Source organism: Erinaceus europaeus, unplaced genomic scaffold, assembly GCF_950295315.1.
Source record: "Erinaceus europaeus unplaced genomic scaffold, mEriEur2.1 scaffold_449, whole genome shotgun sequence".
Classification (NCBI taxonomy): Eukaryota; Metazoa; Chordata; class Mammalia; order Eulipotyphla; family Erinaceidae; genus Erinaceus; species Erinaceus europaeus.
This window is the reverse complement of record NW_026647832.1, coordinates 20,430-35,859: the sequence shown is the minus strand read 5'-3', so window position 1 is coordinate 35,859 and position 15,430 is coordinate 20,430. Positions and strand designations below refer to the sequence as shown.

At 56.1% G+C, this 15,430-nt stretch overlaps 1 protein-coding gene across 1 annotated transcript in view; it reads right to left on the bottom strand.

The window, feature by feature from the left end:
* Positions 1 to 6,975, bottom strand: part of LOC132536492 (dedicator of cytokinesis protein 1-like) — a gene marked incomplete at its 3' end in the record, with an annotated part of 62,889 nt that extends 55,914 nt beyond the window's left edge. Inside the window, exons 1-2 of the mRNA XM_060184428.1 lie at positions 6,954 to 6,975; positions 3,044 to 3,172 (exon numbers count right to left, since the gene is read on the bottom strand). Coding sequence (XP_060040411.1) covers positions 3,044 to 3,172; positions 6,954 to 6,975 — 151 coding nt within the window. The remainder of the gene's footprint in view (positions 1 to 3,043; positions 3,173 to 6,953) is intronic.
* Positions 6,976 to 15,430: the final 8,455 nt, after the last annotated feature.

Below are 15,430 nucleotides of genomic sequence, written 5' to 3'. Positions count from 1 at the left end.
AGAGGGGTCAGAGAGAAATGAGATTTTCTGGAACCAGTTCAGTCTTACCCAAAGGAGGATCACAGGAGAGGGAGAAAAGCAAATTAAGTTTGACAAATAGAAATCAATTTTCAAGGACAGCAGAGGAAAAATAAAAAAGAAAGGAAGGAAATTAGCAAAGCCAAATGGTATTCTCGCAATCTAAATAAAACCAGAGGAAAAGATTCAAGACCCGAGAGTCACATTTCTATTTGACAATAAGAACGAGACCAAGCCTCTGGCCATCCACACGACTTTCCCAAATGCACTTTTCTCTGATTTGCTCCGTATTAGAATTAAAAGGAGACTTATCAAAGGAAAAGGGGGTCCTTTCATGTTAAGGGCTCTGGCCCAAGACGGGAATACTGTCCTCAGGATACGGAAGACTGACTGACTGGTCCAGGAATATGGAGACTCGTACCCGAGGCCCTCAGCACAGTGCCGGCCAGAAAGGCAGGAGCCCACTAAGCAGCTTCTCTGAAGGTCAAGGAGTACGAGGGTCTCTGAGCTGCGGAAGGGCGCCCCGTTCACAGAGAACATCCTTCTCGCAAAGGGACGAGAAGCGGCTCTGGGTCCCGGAGAGCAGGCTGGCGGGAGGGGTGCAGGAGGGGTGCGGGAGGGTGCGGGAGGGGTGCGGGGGGCTGGGGCAGGGTGGCCATCTGTGCTGGGGCACCTCGCTGCCCAGTGATGACTGAGGGAGGGTTTCAGCTCCAGATGGCCGAGGGCAGGGGCACACCAGACGTCAGAGGATTATGCCCTCCAAACCAGAAAAAAGCGTCGGAGGACAGGTCCCGTGCTCAACGTCTTACTACGCGTCTCCGTTTCTCATCCACCACGGGCAAGATAAGCTGAGCGCAGGTGAGACCAGCTGAAAGCTGAAAGCCGGTGGTGGGCACCCAGGCCCAGGGCCCACGCCCCCCCTAGCCAGCTCTGACTCTGAAACCTGACGTCTTCCGGGGGGGTGGGACACCCAGGTCCAGGGCCCATGCCCCCCACCTCTGTCTCTGAAACCTGACATCTTCCGGGCGGCCCCAGGGACAGTGGATCCATTGTGCCACCCGGACCTCGTGAAGGCAACAGACGCCAACGAAATGGGCTCTCAGTCAGTCAGCATCCGTCCCGTGGGGGAGTCAGGGTCGAGCCTGGTGTCGCAGCCGGCCAGCGCCTCTCCGGTGGGCCCCCCGGGTGCATGGGGCAGGCGGCGGCTGAGTCTTGGGCAAAGTGGGTCTCCAAGTTCAGAATGCTGGGCGCTCTCGGGACCCTCTGCCCTCTGCGACTCCCCTGCAGGTGGGGAGCTGGGGGCTCGAACCGGGATCCTTAAACTGGTCCTTGGGCTTTACGCCGCCTGCACTTAACCCACTGCACCACCTCCGACTGCCCATCTTCATGTTTTTATTCCTGCAGGAGTCAGCACCCCCCACCCCCTCACACACACACACACACACACACACACACACACACACAAAAGAAATAGGAAGTGACGTGTCAGCGCTGAGGCAGGTCAGGTGAAACCTGCCGAGAGGAGAGTCCTAACAGCCAGCCCCAGCACAGCCCCCGACAAAAGGCAGCCCCGTCCAGTCCCTGGCAAAGCAGCGGATACGGACATCAAAGGCCTGGAAAAAGCAAGAGTCACCAACAGGTCACTGATTGGACAATCGCACTGACTGCTTCTCTCCCCACAGGCCAGCCTTGGCTCCACCCTAAGAGAGCAGGGGCTCGGAATATTAAACGGGGAGAAAGAAGAGAGAGAGGCTGAGAAACAGACACGGCGGGTTTGCCGCCTCTGGCATGTCGTCGAGAAGTTGAAGTGAGGGAACAGAAAGCCTCACGACCCGTGTGAAATGGCAAATGCCTCAGAAGAAGGTTTGCCACTAGGATGTCTGCAGCGCATGAAAATACCATGTTCCAGGGTTCAGTCACAACAGTCAGAAAACCAGACACCATATGGCTTCTGGAATAGAAACTGATCTTAGGGAAAACCAGCAAAGGTAAAACTCAAACTCTTTATTTTCTAAAACCACTTCTTTAAAATGTGTCTATTTATTTAATGTGCTGGGAAAGAGAGAAATAGCAAGGGGAGGGGAACAGAGAGAGAGAGAGAGAGAGAGAGAGACTGACCTGCAGCCCTGCTTCGCCACTCATGAAGCTCCCCTGAAGCCCCACAGATGGGGACTGAAGGCCTGAACCAGGATCTTGCCCAGCCCTGACTTTCTCTTTCTGTTTCTTTCTCTCTCTCTCTCTCTCTCTTTCTCTCTCTCTCTCTTTCTTTCTTTCTCTCTTTCTTTTATCCACATTTATTTAAATGCCAGATAACTTCAAAACTACCCACCCTTACCTGAGATGGCTTCGCCCAACTGCCCCTCTAAGATGATTCCAACCAAGAGCCAGCTGCCCCCATGGAAAGGTCATGGTGGCCTTGGTGGTGGTGAACCTGGTTGAGCGCACGCTACAAACACAAGGACCCGGGATGGCTCACCCTGGGGTGAAAGCAGGACTTCTCTCTCTCTCTCTTCCCTCTTCCCCTCTTAGTTTCTATCCAATAAATAAATAAAGATCATAATAATAATAAAACTCGAAAGCCGCATTTGTGCCAACTTCCTGACCAGCAGCGGCTGTGCTCCACAGGCAGTGAGAAGGGGTGTCCTTATAATGGCCCAGCACGATAAGACAGAAAAGGGGGTCAGGTGGTAGCGCAGTGGGTTAAGCGCAGGTGGTGCAAAGCCTAAGGACCAGTGTAAGGATCCCGGTTCGAGCCCCTGGCTCCCACCTGAAGGTGGTGAAGCAGGTCTGTAGGTGTCTTTCTCTCCCCCTCTGTCTTCCCCTCTTCTCTCCTTTTCTCTCCTATCCAACGACGACATCAATGGCAACAATATCAGCGACAACAAGGTTAACAAAAATGGGAATAAAATGGCCCCAAGAGCAGTGGATTTGTGGTACAGGCACTGAGCCCCAGCGATAACCCTAGAGGCAAATTAAAAAATAAATCAAATAAAACAAAATGACAATAAGACAGAAAGGCTCGTACCTTCACAGGTCTCCAGGATATGCACTCTGTCGCCTATCTGCAGAGAGAGCTCATCAAGGCCTCTGGCATCGTAGTTGCAGAGAGCTGTGGAGAGAGGGGCACCCGGCACAAGGTCAGCAGAGGCAGAGGCTGTGTCAGTTAATTGTCTGCTTGCTTTGGATACACACTCATTTTATTTTATTTTATGTGGGGGGAATGGTTTGTAGTAAGTCTTTTTTCAGTTTTATATTGATTCACTTGATAAAAGAGAGGAGGGAGGAGAGGGGATGCTAGGTGGTGCACCAGGTGGAGCACATGGGACAGAGCCCAGAACCTGTCCTGCCTGCCCAGCCCTGCCCTGCCAGCCCTACCCTGCCCAGCCAAGCCCAGCCCTGCCCAGCCCTGCTCAGACCAGCCAAGCCCTGCCCAGCCCTGCATTGCCCTGCACAGCACTACCATGCCCAGCCTTGCCCTGCTCAGGTCTGCCCTGCCCTGCCCAGCCCTGCATTGCCCTGCCCAGTCCTAGTCTGCGCTGCCCAGCTCTGTCTGCCTCGCCCAACCCTGCCCTGCCCAGCCCTACACTGCCCTGCCCAGTCCTGGTCTGCCCTGCCCTGCCCTGCCCTGCCCTGCCAGCCCTGCCCTGCCCTGCCCTGCCCTGCCCTGCCCTGCCCTGCCCAGCCCTACCCTGCCCAGCCCAGCCCTGCCCTGCCCTGCCCTGCCCTGCCCTGCCCAGCCCTGCCAGCCCTACCCTGCCCAGCCCAGCTCTGCCCTGCCCTGCCCAGCCCTGCCCTGCCAGCCCTACCCTACCCTGCCCAGCCCTGCCCTGCCCTGCCAGCCCTACCCTGCCCAGCCCAGCCCTGCCCAGCCCAGCCCAGACCTGCCCAGCCCTGCCCAGCCCTGCGCAGCCCTGCCCTGCCCTGCCCTGCCCAGCCCTGCCCAGAACAGACAGGGTGACACCCCCCATCTGTGGCAGCCGGCTGGCCATGACCCCCTCCCACCTGCTTCAGCTTGAATACAGACACTGGTCTCTGAAATGCAGGCACATTCTGTGTGCTGAGGAGGCCACGGGGGTCAGGGGAGGCCCACAGGGACCCCGTGGCGAGTGGCCGGGACCCTCAGTGTGGCCGGGGATTCCCAGAGAACAGCCAAAGCAAAGGCACCTCACAGCCTCCAAAGCTTCAAAAGCCGCCCCGGGAGGGAGGCCCCATTTCTGCAGGTATTTACCTCAAATTCCACCAAAGTTGATGGAACTGAAAGGCCCTCAGCTGGCATAAACGGCTGTTAGTGGTTATTAAGTTTACTTAGCATTTTACGGTGCGTCTTTAGCAAGAAATTGCTGCCTGCAGCCCAGGAGCCCTGAGCATCTGCTCACCCTCCCCAGAGCTGCAGGGCCATTCCCAGGAAGCAGACAAGCAGGCATCTTGCTCTCACAGCAGAGAGAGGGAGGGAGAGGGAGAGGGAACGAGGGAGAAAAGGAAGGAGGGAGGGAAGGAGAGAAGGAGAGAGGGAGGGAAGGAGAGTGGGGAGGGGGGGAGAGAGGGAGAGGGAAAGAGAGAGGGAAAGATACAGAGAGAAAGGGAAAAGTGGAAAGAGAAAGGGAGAGGGAAGGAGAAAGAGGGAGAGAAAGGGAGAGAGGGAGAGAAAGAGAAGGAGAGAGAGAAAGGGAGAGAAAGGGAGAGAGAGAAAGGGAGAGAGGGAGAAAAAGAGGGAGGGGGGAGAGGGGAGAGAGAGAGGGAGAGGGGGGAGACAGGGAGAGACAGGGAAGAGAGCGGGAGAGAGCCAGCCACAAATGAGCACACGCACACACTCAGGTACACACCACTCAGCCCACCCCTCCCTCCGTCCGTCCGTCCGTCCGTCCGTCCATCCGTCCATCCGTCCCAGAGTCACAACTAAGCCAGAACTCACACAAGTCCTCACTAAGTCCTGCGCCACCCGGACCCAAGGTGCCTCCCGCAGGGGCAGAAGGAAAGGGTTTGTGCTCAGGGCTCCCAGGGACGCCGCGGAGCCGGGGTTACGGGGTTACGGGGTTACGGCACAGCACAAGGCGTCCGGCCTGTGTGACTTTGACTTCAGAGTCTCCGCAGGAAAGTGCTCTGCAGAGCCCTCCCGCCATCGCCTGCAGCCCTGCTCTGTATCTCCCGGTCCGGGGATGCCGGGGAATCGAACCCGGGCCTTCCCCGTGCACGTCCTGTGTGCTACCTCTGCTCCGTCTCCGCGGGCCGTCTGCTCCACACTGGAAGACCAACTGGGAGAGCCATGAGGGGCCAGGGGATGCTCACCCAGTGGTAAACATGTGACTTATCGTGCAGGAGGCCCTGGGTTCGAGCCCTGGCACCACGTGGGAGCACCACGGGCGGCACTGGAGGGAGCTCATGGGTGGTGGAGCAGTGCCACACTGTCTCTCATTCCCCCTTCCCTCTTTACTTATTTACTTTTTATATTATTTTTATTTATCTCTTAGAGATAGAGACGGCCAGGAATTGAGAGTGAAGGGGAGACAGAGAAGGAGAAAGAGACACCTGTAGCCCTGCTTCTCTGCTCGCAAAGCTTTCCCCCCACAGGTGGGGACCAGGGACTCGAACCCAGGCCCTCGCGCACTGTAACGTGTGCTCAACCGGCTGTGCCACCATGCAGTCCCCCTTCCCCTCCCCCTCTCTCCTACCCAGTGAGAATGCAAAAGGGAAGCAGGAGAGTGCATGTCATGGGGTGGTGGTACTGATGTTGATAATGGTGGTGGTGGTGGTGATGGTTACTAAAACAATGCTGGGGTAGTAGTAATGGTGAGGGTGGTGGTGAGGGTGGTGGTAGTGGTGGTGGTGGTGATGGTGGTGAGGGTGGTTGGTGGTGGTGGTGGTGGTGAGGGTGGTGGTGGTGGTGGTGGTGATGGTGGTGGTGGTGGTGGTGGTGATGGTGGTGGTGGTGGTGGTGATGATGGTGGTGATGGTGGTGATGGTGATGATGGTGGTGATGGTGGTTGGTGGTGATGGTGATGATGGTGGTGATGGTGGTTGGTGGTGATGGTGGTGGTTGGTGGTTATGGGGGTGATGGTGGTGGTGGTGGTGAGGGTGGTGGTGGTGGTGGTGATGATGGTGGTGATGGTGGTGGTGGTGATGGTGATGATGGTGGTTGGTGGTGATGGTGATGATGGTGGCGATGGTGGTGGTGGTGATGGTGATGATGGTGGTGATGGTGGTTGGTGGTTGGTGGTTATGGGGGTGATGGTGGTGGTGATGATGGTGATGGTGGTGGTGGTGATGGTGGTTGGTGGTTGGTGGTTATGGGGGTGATGGTGGTGGTGGTGGTAGTGGTGAGGGTGGTGGTGGTGGTGGTGGTGATGGTGGTGGTGGTGGTGGTGGTGATGATGGTGGTGATGGTGGTTGGTGGTGATGGTGATGTTAGTGGTGATGGTGATGGTGATGGTGGTGATGGTGATGGTGGTGGTTAGTGGTTGGTGGTTATGGGGGTGATGGTGGTGGTGATGATGGTGATGGTGGTGATGGTGATGGTGGTGGTAGAGGTGGTGGTGATGATGGTGATGGTGGCTCTCTCTCTCCCTCTCCCAGGCTCTCTCTCTCCCCCGAGGTCTCTCTCTCTCCCTCTCTGAGGCTCTCCTTTTCCCTCTCTCCGAGGTTCTCTCCCCTCTCTGAAACTCTCTCTTCCCTTTTCTGAAGCTCTCTCTCCCCTCTCTGAGGCTTTCTCTCCCCCTCTCACACACCCTCTCCCCTTTGAAGCGTGACTTTGCGATTCCGCGTAGCAATTTCAGAGTTAATTAATTAACTGGAAAAGTCAATTTGTGAGAAATAATTGCTGTGTTTGTGATCTCACTCTTTGGGTCTGGTCTTCCATGAGAGAGACAGTCAATAGCTCACACCTTCTTCTGAGGGCTGCTGTTTAGAGGGGCCAGAGACAGGGCCTGTCTGTGCCCACCAGCCCGGCCCCCACCCGCCATGGTGTCAGGCCTCGGGACTGCCCACTGCTGTCCTTGAGCTGGACAAGGACTCAGCCTGGAGTGATATCCCAGAACACACACACACACACACACTTTCAGGAGAGATGGGACAGGAAGAGCCAGCAGGTGGTGAACAGCCTCAACTTGACCAGGGTGGACACCAGCCCCAGGCCCCAGCCCCTCGGTCCAGCCTCACAGAGGCCAGTGCACACACTGTGGCCAGCCTGTCACCTCGGTCCTGCCAACCTCGCAGAATGGGGGCGGGTGGCTCAGGCAGGCAGGGGGCTTCTCTGACTGAACCCCTGAGCCCGTCAGAGCAGCGCTGGCTTGGTAAGGGTTCCTCAAAATATTAAGTTCACATTTGCCCGGAGACCCAGCAATTCCATGTCTGGGTTTGTGCACAAAAGAACCAAAAGCCAGAATCAGGCAGTGGCTCACTAGGCTGGGCACACACGTTACCATGCGCCCAGAACCCGGGTTCGAGCCCCTGTTCCCCACCTGCAGGGGGTAAGTTTCACAAGTGACGTAGCCGGGCTGCAGATGTCTCTCTTCCTCTCTCTTTCCTTCCCCTCCCTCTCAATGTCTCTCTGTCCTATCAAATAAAAATAGAAAAGGGGAAAAGCAAAGGAAAAATGGATGCTGGGTGTGGTGGAGTCACTGTGCAGGCACCAAGCCCCCCAGTTGTCACACTGGGGGAGGGGGGGACAAAGGAAGGAAGGAAGGAAGGAGAAAAGGAAGAGGAAAAAAAGAGAGAGAGAAAAGGAGTACACCTATCCTGCCAATCCCCTCCCCTAAGCTTCTATCCAAAAAAAGCGCAAGACACCTGTCGTAAGACACCTGTGGTCACAAACGTGGAAGCAACGTGGACACCCAACCAATGAACAGCAGCTGAGGCAGCCGTGGGCCCCCCCCTCCCTCTCTCTCTCTCTCTCTCTCTCTCTCTCACACACACACACACACACACACACACACACACACACACACACACACACACACACACCGGGACACAACTCAGCTGTCTAAAATGGCAAGACCCTCTGCCTTCACCCCGTCATGAGCAGAACTTGAAGGAATCATGTTCTGAGGCCCGTCAGAAGGAGAAGGGTGAGTACCCGCTGGTCTCACAGGAGAAGGCTCAGAGGCAAGGGAGAAAGACAGAGCCCCGCGCGCGGGGTCCTGGACAGACCGGGGTCTGTTTCAGCAGGGCCAGGCCGGGCTTCCTAGGGCGGCGGTGTGAGTAGCGCAGACCCGTCGCAGAAGGATGAGAAGCTGGACGCCTGTCTGATAGTCACCACGTCCCCGAGGGGACACTCAGAACAAAGGACACGTCGCCCCGTGCTGTGCCGTGCATGCTGTGCCTGAAGACGTCTGCTAAGGGGAGACAGCCAGACCCACGGAGGGCCAGCGCCGGGCCGGGCTCCACTGAGAAGCTTCAGGGCAGGAGTCAAACGGACAGGTGGGAGGTCGGGTGGCCAGGAAGTGGGGAGCGAATGTTTACCGGGAGAAGAGCTTCAGCTGGGAAGACAGGAATGCTAGAAAGGGCATCGGAGAGAGAGAGGTGGGGGGACCACACCTGCAGGACCAGGTTCCCAAGGCAGACCCCCACACATCCAGTGCTGCTTCTCTTCCTGCCTCCTGCGACTCTCTCTCTCTCTCTCTCTCTCTCTCTCTCTCTCTCTCTCTCGTGCAAATCATCTTTACAGGGACAAAGCAACTCTAGAGGCAGATGGCTACACAGTGATCTGAATGTGCACCCGGACTTGGATCTAAAAATAGTTCTGCTGGGTGACCCGGGAGGTGGCGTAGTGGATAGAGCACTGGACTCTCAAGCTTGAGGTCCCAAGTTCAGTCCCCAGCGGCACATGTGTCAGAGCAATGTCTGGTTTGTTTTTCTTTTTCTTTCTCTCCTCCTATCTTTCTCATTAACAAATAAATAAAATATTTTTTTTTAAAGTTTAGCTGACAGATGCAATGGATGTCTCACTGTGCCATCGAAAGGTTCAGCGAGGGGCCAGGAGGTGGTGCACCTGGTTAAGTGCACACAGCCCCTGGTCCCCACCTGCAGGGGGTAAGCACTTCAGGAATGCTGAAGCAGGTGGCAGGTGTCTCTGTCTGTCTCTCTCTCTCTCTCTCTCTCTCTAGTTCTCCCTCCCCTCTCACTTTGTCTCTGTCCAGTAAGAAATTATAAGTATTTTTTAAAAAAGGTTCGGCGAGCAAAGGGGAGTGGCACAGTATGTGGATAGGGCTGTTGGTGGACTTGGCACCGTGAGCTGTGGACATTCGCTGATCCCACGCAGACAGGCCAGGAGTTAGCTCAGAACAGCAGAGCCAAACCAGAGAAGGGAGGACAGGGGGAGGGGAAAAGAGAGAGGGAAAAGAAGAGTAGGGATAGAGACAGACTGACAAAATACCCCGCATTTTGGTGGTGGTACACGTAGTTAAGCACACCAGGGCAAGGCCAAGGGCCAGGGTTCTAGCCCCGACTCCCTGCCTTCAGAAGGGAAGCTTCGCAAGCTGGGAAGCAGGGCAGCAGGTGTCTCTCTGTCTCTCTCCTCCCCCTGCCCTCTCAGTTTCTCTCTGCCCTATCCAATAAAGAAAGGGAAAGAAAAAAGGAGGGTGGTCACTAGAAGCGACGAATTCATGTTCAGACACTGAGCCCCCAGCGATAATCTTGGTGGGGGAAAAAACACACACAGTAAAAACCACATTTCTAAAGAGAATAGCATAAAATTCCATTCAAAGACAGCACTTCCAGAGTCACAAAGTCACTGCAGTCTGCAGTCTCACAGGTGTGTGCCTGTGGAAACAGAGGACCTATTTCTCGCCGGTACAAAGCCCTGAAGCACAATTCCCAGAATGTGGGGCTTCGAGCAACCGCAAACCCACCTGAATCATGAAAGAAACCGAGCAGGGACCCGGGCAGACAAAAGGGCCTGTCATCTGCTGCAGGCACGTGCAGGTGGGGAGAGATGAGAGAGATAAAGCCCCGAGGAGAAATACACACGAGTCTTTTCTCAAATTCTAATTAACTGATAGACACAAAGGCATTTCTGGCTCTGGAGAGTAAAATATCGCCGCCCAGTCTGTAGCCGGTGGCACTCGGCCGGCAGCCACTGTGCTCCGTTCCTCCATTCATCCCAGAGGCCACAGCCTCCCAAGCACACAGACCGCGTTGAAGAAACAAGCTGGACACCTTGTGGCTGTGGGGCGTCCTGGCTTTGGCGCCTCCCCACCAGGGACAGAAGATTTTCCCTGGTGACATTCCACTCCTGCGGACGGTCAGAGCTGCGGTTCCCGGCGGACCCACCGCAACCAAGTCGGGACACTCCTGAGCTGGAAGTTACGTTTCTGCATCTGATTCTGCTCAGCCACCAGGAGGTGCGGGGCTGAGGCAGGGAGAGAGATGCAATCTCTTTATTCGTCCTTCTGCAAGGCTGGAGGGGAATGCGATTTAAGAAAATAGATGTCTGGGAGTCGGGCTAATCGCACGTGGCGCAAAGCGCAAGGACCGGCGTAAGGATCCCAGTTCGAGCCCCCGGCTCCCCACCTGCAGGGGAGTCGCTTCACAGGCGGTGAAGCAGGTCTGCAGGTGTCTGTCTTTCTTTCCCCCTCTCTGTCTTCCCCTCCTCTCTCCATTTCTCTCTGTCGTAGCCAACAACGACAACATCAATCATAACTACAACAATAAAACAACAAGGGCAACAAAAGGGAATAAATAATAAATAAAAAAAATATTTAAAAAAAAAGAAAGAAAATAGATGTCAGGCCACAGTCCTTCTGGGAGATGGGGGCCTTTGCAGGATTGAGGGATCTGGCACAGCCTGCGGTTGGGGAGAGGGCTCCCCGCAGAAGAGGCACGCTGACCAGCTGGCCAGCCAGAGAAGGGCCCGGCTTGCGTGAGCCAGAGGGCTCCACAGCTCACCCTGCGGCTGGAGATGGCCTGGGGACAGCGCAGTTAGGACCTTGTGTTCCTTTATGTTCCATGAACTGGCCAGGGCTTGCCCTCCCCAAACCGGCCAGGCAGGTTCTCCCCAAAGGACACAGGGAGGGGACCTGGGGCCAAACACCCTCAGGTGAGGACAGGAGGGAGGGGCTGGGCAACAAAGCCCACTTCATGGGTCACTTTGCCCTCTGACCTATCCCGCTGGGCTTCCCCCCAGAAGGGCTCAGAGGCTGTGCCGAAAAGAGTAAGGAAGGAGCAAAGAGAGTGTTCCAAAGCTGTCGTCAACACACTACAGTGCACAAGGACCCGGGTTCGAGCCCCTGGTGCCACCTAGAGGGGAGAAGCTTCACGAGTGAAGAAGCAGGGCTGCAGGTGTCTCTGTCTCTCTCCATCTCTATCTCTTCCCCCTCTCAATTTCTGTCTCTGTCAAATAAACAAATAAAATATATTTATGAAAATCTCAGAGTAGGCAATTTCTGAAGCCTCTGGGGCAGTGTCAGGGGAAGCAGGGGCGTTGCCAGGCGGTCCCCAGCCCCGACCTGAGTGCTAAGGCTGAGTGCTCCCCGGCACAGCGTCCTTCCTCCTCTTCACCTTGTGCTGCTCCCGGTCCCCCGTCCCCCACCCAAGGACCGTCCCTGCCAGTCCCCACCCCCGGGGACGATAAGGGAGCCCTCTGACGTCCGTGATGAGTGTGGGCCGCTCAAGGCTTGTTCGCTGGAGCAGAAAGGACGCCAAGTGCGAAGCGAGGTGAGTCCCTGTGATTCCCGAGGGGTGTGGGCCAAGGTGGGCTCCCACCTGCCAGAGCAGCACCGACACCAGGGCCCGGAGGCCGACAGCAGAGGCAGAGTAACCTCAGACACGCGGGGTCCTGGGCCACCAGCCGCCCCGACTGCCAGCTGTCCTGCTGTGGCCCGGCCCTGCGCTCTGGCCCCCTGCCCCAGGACCCCTCTCTCTGCCCCAGTCCACCCGCTGCAGTGACTAACGCGCTTCCATCCCTGCGACAGCACGTGGGCCTGGCTGGCACCGGCGACTCTGCTGGCTACACGGGTCACTGAGCAGCTGCCCGAAGCCTGGGAGGCGGGTAAGGGCCTCCCTGCCACAGACCTGCCCTCGCAAAAGACGGGACGGCGGGCAGCACGTCCATGGCTCCCCGACAGCCCCTGAGCTGTGCCGTCTCTGCGGCCTCAGAGAGAGAGAGAGAGACGTGAGCAGAGAGCGACGTTCTAGCACCGATACACTCATGGCCGCAGGGCAGGTGGTGGTACGCCAGGTTAAACACACACATTGCAGTGCTGGGGACCCGGGTTCAAGCCCCTGGTCCCCCCCTGCAGGGGAGCTGCACGAATCGGGGAGCAGGGCTGAGGGAGAAGCTACCACCAGGAAAGCAGGAATGGTTACAGGTCGGGGGAGCTTTTGTCTTAAAAGGCTGAACCTTGTTCTCCTTGGGTTTTCTTTCTGCGAGCAAAATGTAAGTCTCTCTCTCCTTCTCTATTTCTCTCTCTCTCTCTCTCCCCCAGGCCCTAACATGTTTTGTTTTCAATAAAGTCTAGAGTACCTGAGAATCGTGCTCTCTCCTCAATTCTGCCTGGCGGAACCTCCAGGATGGGGGACAGACGCTGCCCCCCTCTTTCCCCTCTAACGGCAGGGCTGCAGGTGTCTCTCTGTCTGGGAAAGAAGGAGACACAAGCAGGCCATTGCTCCACCACTCGTGAAGCTTCCTCCCGAAGGTGGGGACGGGGGAGGCCGGAACCCGGCTGACCCCACGTGGTAACACGTGCCCTCTACCAAGAGAACCCCCACCCAGCCCCAGCCCAATAAAATCGTCTTTAAAAGGAAGTGAAAACACACATCTATAAATACAGTCACGCACGCCTGCCTTCACTCGAACGCCCGTCTAGTTTTGTGAAAGAGGGTCATAAAATGCAGAATCATCCGAGATGAGCTTAATGAGCACGGGAGGCAGGGTTCCACAGGCCGGGTCAACTTTCCAGAAAGTTCTCTCGTTCTCCTCACAGGGCAGCTCTCCCTCCGCCTCCCGTCTCGTGGCTGAGGTCAGCACAGGCGAGCGGTCACTTCTCAGACTTGTCGTAAGTGGCCGCCAAGGCAGCACATCTGCCTCCTGCTCGCCACTGAGACGTGTGGCGCCAGCCTGTGTGTGTTGGCCGCCGGTTCCTTGTGCCGGGAGACAGTTCCCCCCACCCCGCGTCGCCACCTCAGAACCCTCTGCCACCCGCTGAAGGCACGCGGGTCACTTATTTCCCACTCGCAGCTCCGGTGAAGGACGCTGCTCTGAGTCTTTCCGAGGGAAATGACACCTGCCAGGCTGGTGTGGGGGTGCCTCTTCCCGAGCGCGTGCTCTCTGGGCTGGAGAGAACATGACCAGAGCCAGCCTGGGCTGCTACCCACTCAGCGACACGAGGCAGATAACTCAGGAACCAAGCTCGTGGCGGCGAGGCAATGCAATGTCTTTATTGATCAGAGAGCCAAGGCTTTTAAAGGACAGACCCAAAAGTGGCAAGTCAGAAACGGAAATGGCTAGGAAAGGGTCAGAGAAAAGCAAAAAGGGGACTGGAAAGGTAGGAAGTTCCTTAGCAACTGTTACGAGGGTTTTAACTGGTAGGATTAATAATACCCTGCAGGCAGGGAGGGTCTTGAGGGTAGAAAGAAGAGAGATTGAAGGAATGAAATGGGTGGGGATCTTTCAGGCAAAACAATGACTATGTAGATAGGCCATAGTATCAGGAATGCAGGGTGGAGCAGGGGGAGCTGGGCTTAATGTTTTAAGGAATGCCAGGCTCCTGGGGCAGAAAAATGCAGGGTGCTTTGTGAGGCTCCTCACAATTTCCCGACATATCCCCCTTTCTTTTTATCTAATGGCCAAAGTATCAGGAATACAGGGTGCTTTGTGAGCCCTGCTGAACTCAACCACATCCTCACAATTTCCTGACATCTCCCCCTTTCTTTTTTCTAGTGGCCATAGTATCAGGAATGCAGGGTACTTTGTGAGGCAGGGAGTCTGATAAGACGGGGCAAACCTTTGGGGTTACTCCTGTCCCTCCTTGCTCAACATCTTGGTAGAGAGGAAGACTGACAAGATAGATGCCCTCCTCAGGTCAAGCCCTGCCAAGCTCTACCACATCCTCACAATTTCCCGACAGACGCCCTCCACCAGCGGGAGCCCCAGCCTCCCAGAGAGGTGTCTGCACTTGCTGGAAGTTGCACCTGGCTAAAGCACCCCTGGGCGCTAGCAAGCAGGTGGGGGGGGGGGAGGGGGCACCTGGGAAGCCGGATCTTCCCCCGGGAAGCCTCACCCCTCTCCAGGGCAACATCTGGCTTCCATGTGCCTCTCCTCTGTTGCATTATTCAGCGCTCATGAATAAAACTCAGGTTGAAGATTCCTCTCGGAGAAAAACAATGAGACCAGACCCACATGGGATGCAGTGTGGGGGGGAAGCCTCTGCAGGGAGGCCAGTGGGGGGGGCCTAAAGCCCGGGTTTCCAGACAGGGACTCCCACAGGGAGAAAAACTACCATCCATCCCCTCCCAGAAGAAGAGACTCAGGAGCACACTCTCTGCTGACCTGACCTTCCCACACCGCCCAGCAAGCCTGTCCACACTGCTGCCCCTTCTCAGATGACCAGACGGCCAGGGACACGGCTCCAGCCTGGAACACCTGCTCACCACTGCTCTCGGCTCACGCCACGCCCCACGCACGCAGGCAGACCCTCTGGGGACACAGGCCCAGCCCAGGCCCCAGCTCCAAGGCCCTTGTGAGGTGAAGGCAGAGCCTCTCAGAAACATACGAGACTGTGAACAGGAAAGCTGACCTTAGCAGACAGACAGACTTGGCATACAGAACAGTGACCACGCACCAGTCTCACATGCCTGAGGCTCTGAGGACCTAGGCTCAGTCCCCAGCACCACCATATGCTAGAGCTGAGCAACGCTCTGGTCTCTTGCTCTTATCAAAACAAAGAACTTTACAGATAAATAATAATAATAATGGACAAAATGCAGCAGCTCAAGAGGCAGTGCCCCAGTGGATAGAGCAGTGGGCCCTCAAGAAGGAGGTCCGAGTTAAGCACAGGTGGCACTAAGCACAAGGACCAGTGTAAGGATCCCGGTTCGAGCCCCTGGCTCCCCACCTGCAGGGGAGTCAACTCACAGGTGGTGAAGCAGGTCTGCAGGTGTCTGTCTTTCTCTCCCCCTCTGTCTTCACCTCCTCTCTCCATTTCTCTCTGTCCTATTCAATAACAACAACAATAATAACTACAACAATAAAACAAGGGCAACAAAAGGGAATAAATAAATAAATATAAAAAAAGGAGGTCTTGGCTTCCATCCCTGAAAACACACGTGTCAGAGTGATACCTTGACTCTCTCTCAGTAATACACACACACACACACACACACACACACACACACACACACATCTTTTTTCTTACAAGAGCCTTGTTCAGCTCTGGCTGATGGTGGTGCAGGGGACTGAGCCTCAGGCATGAGTCTCTTTGC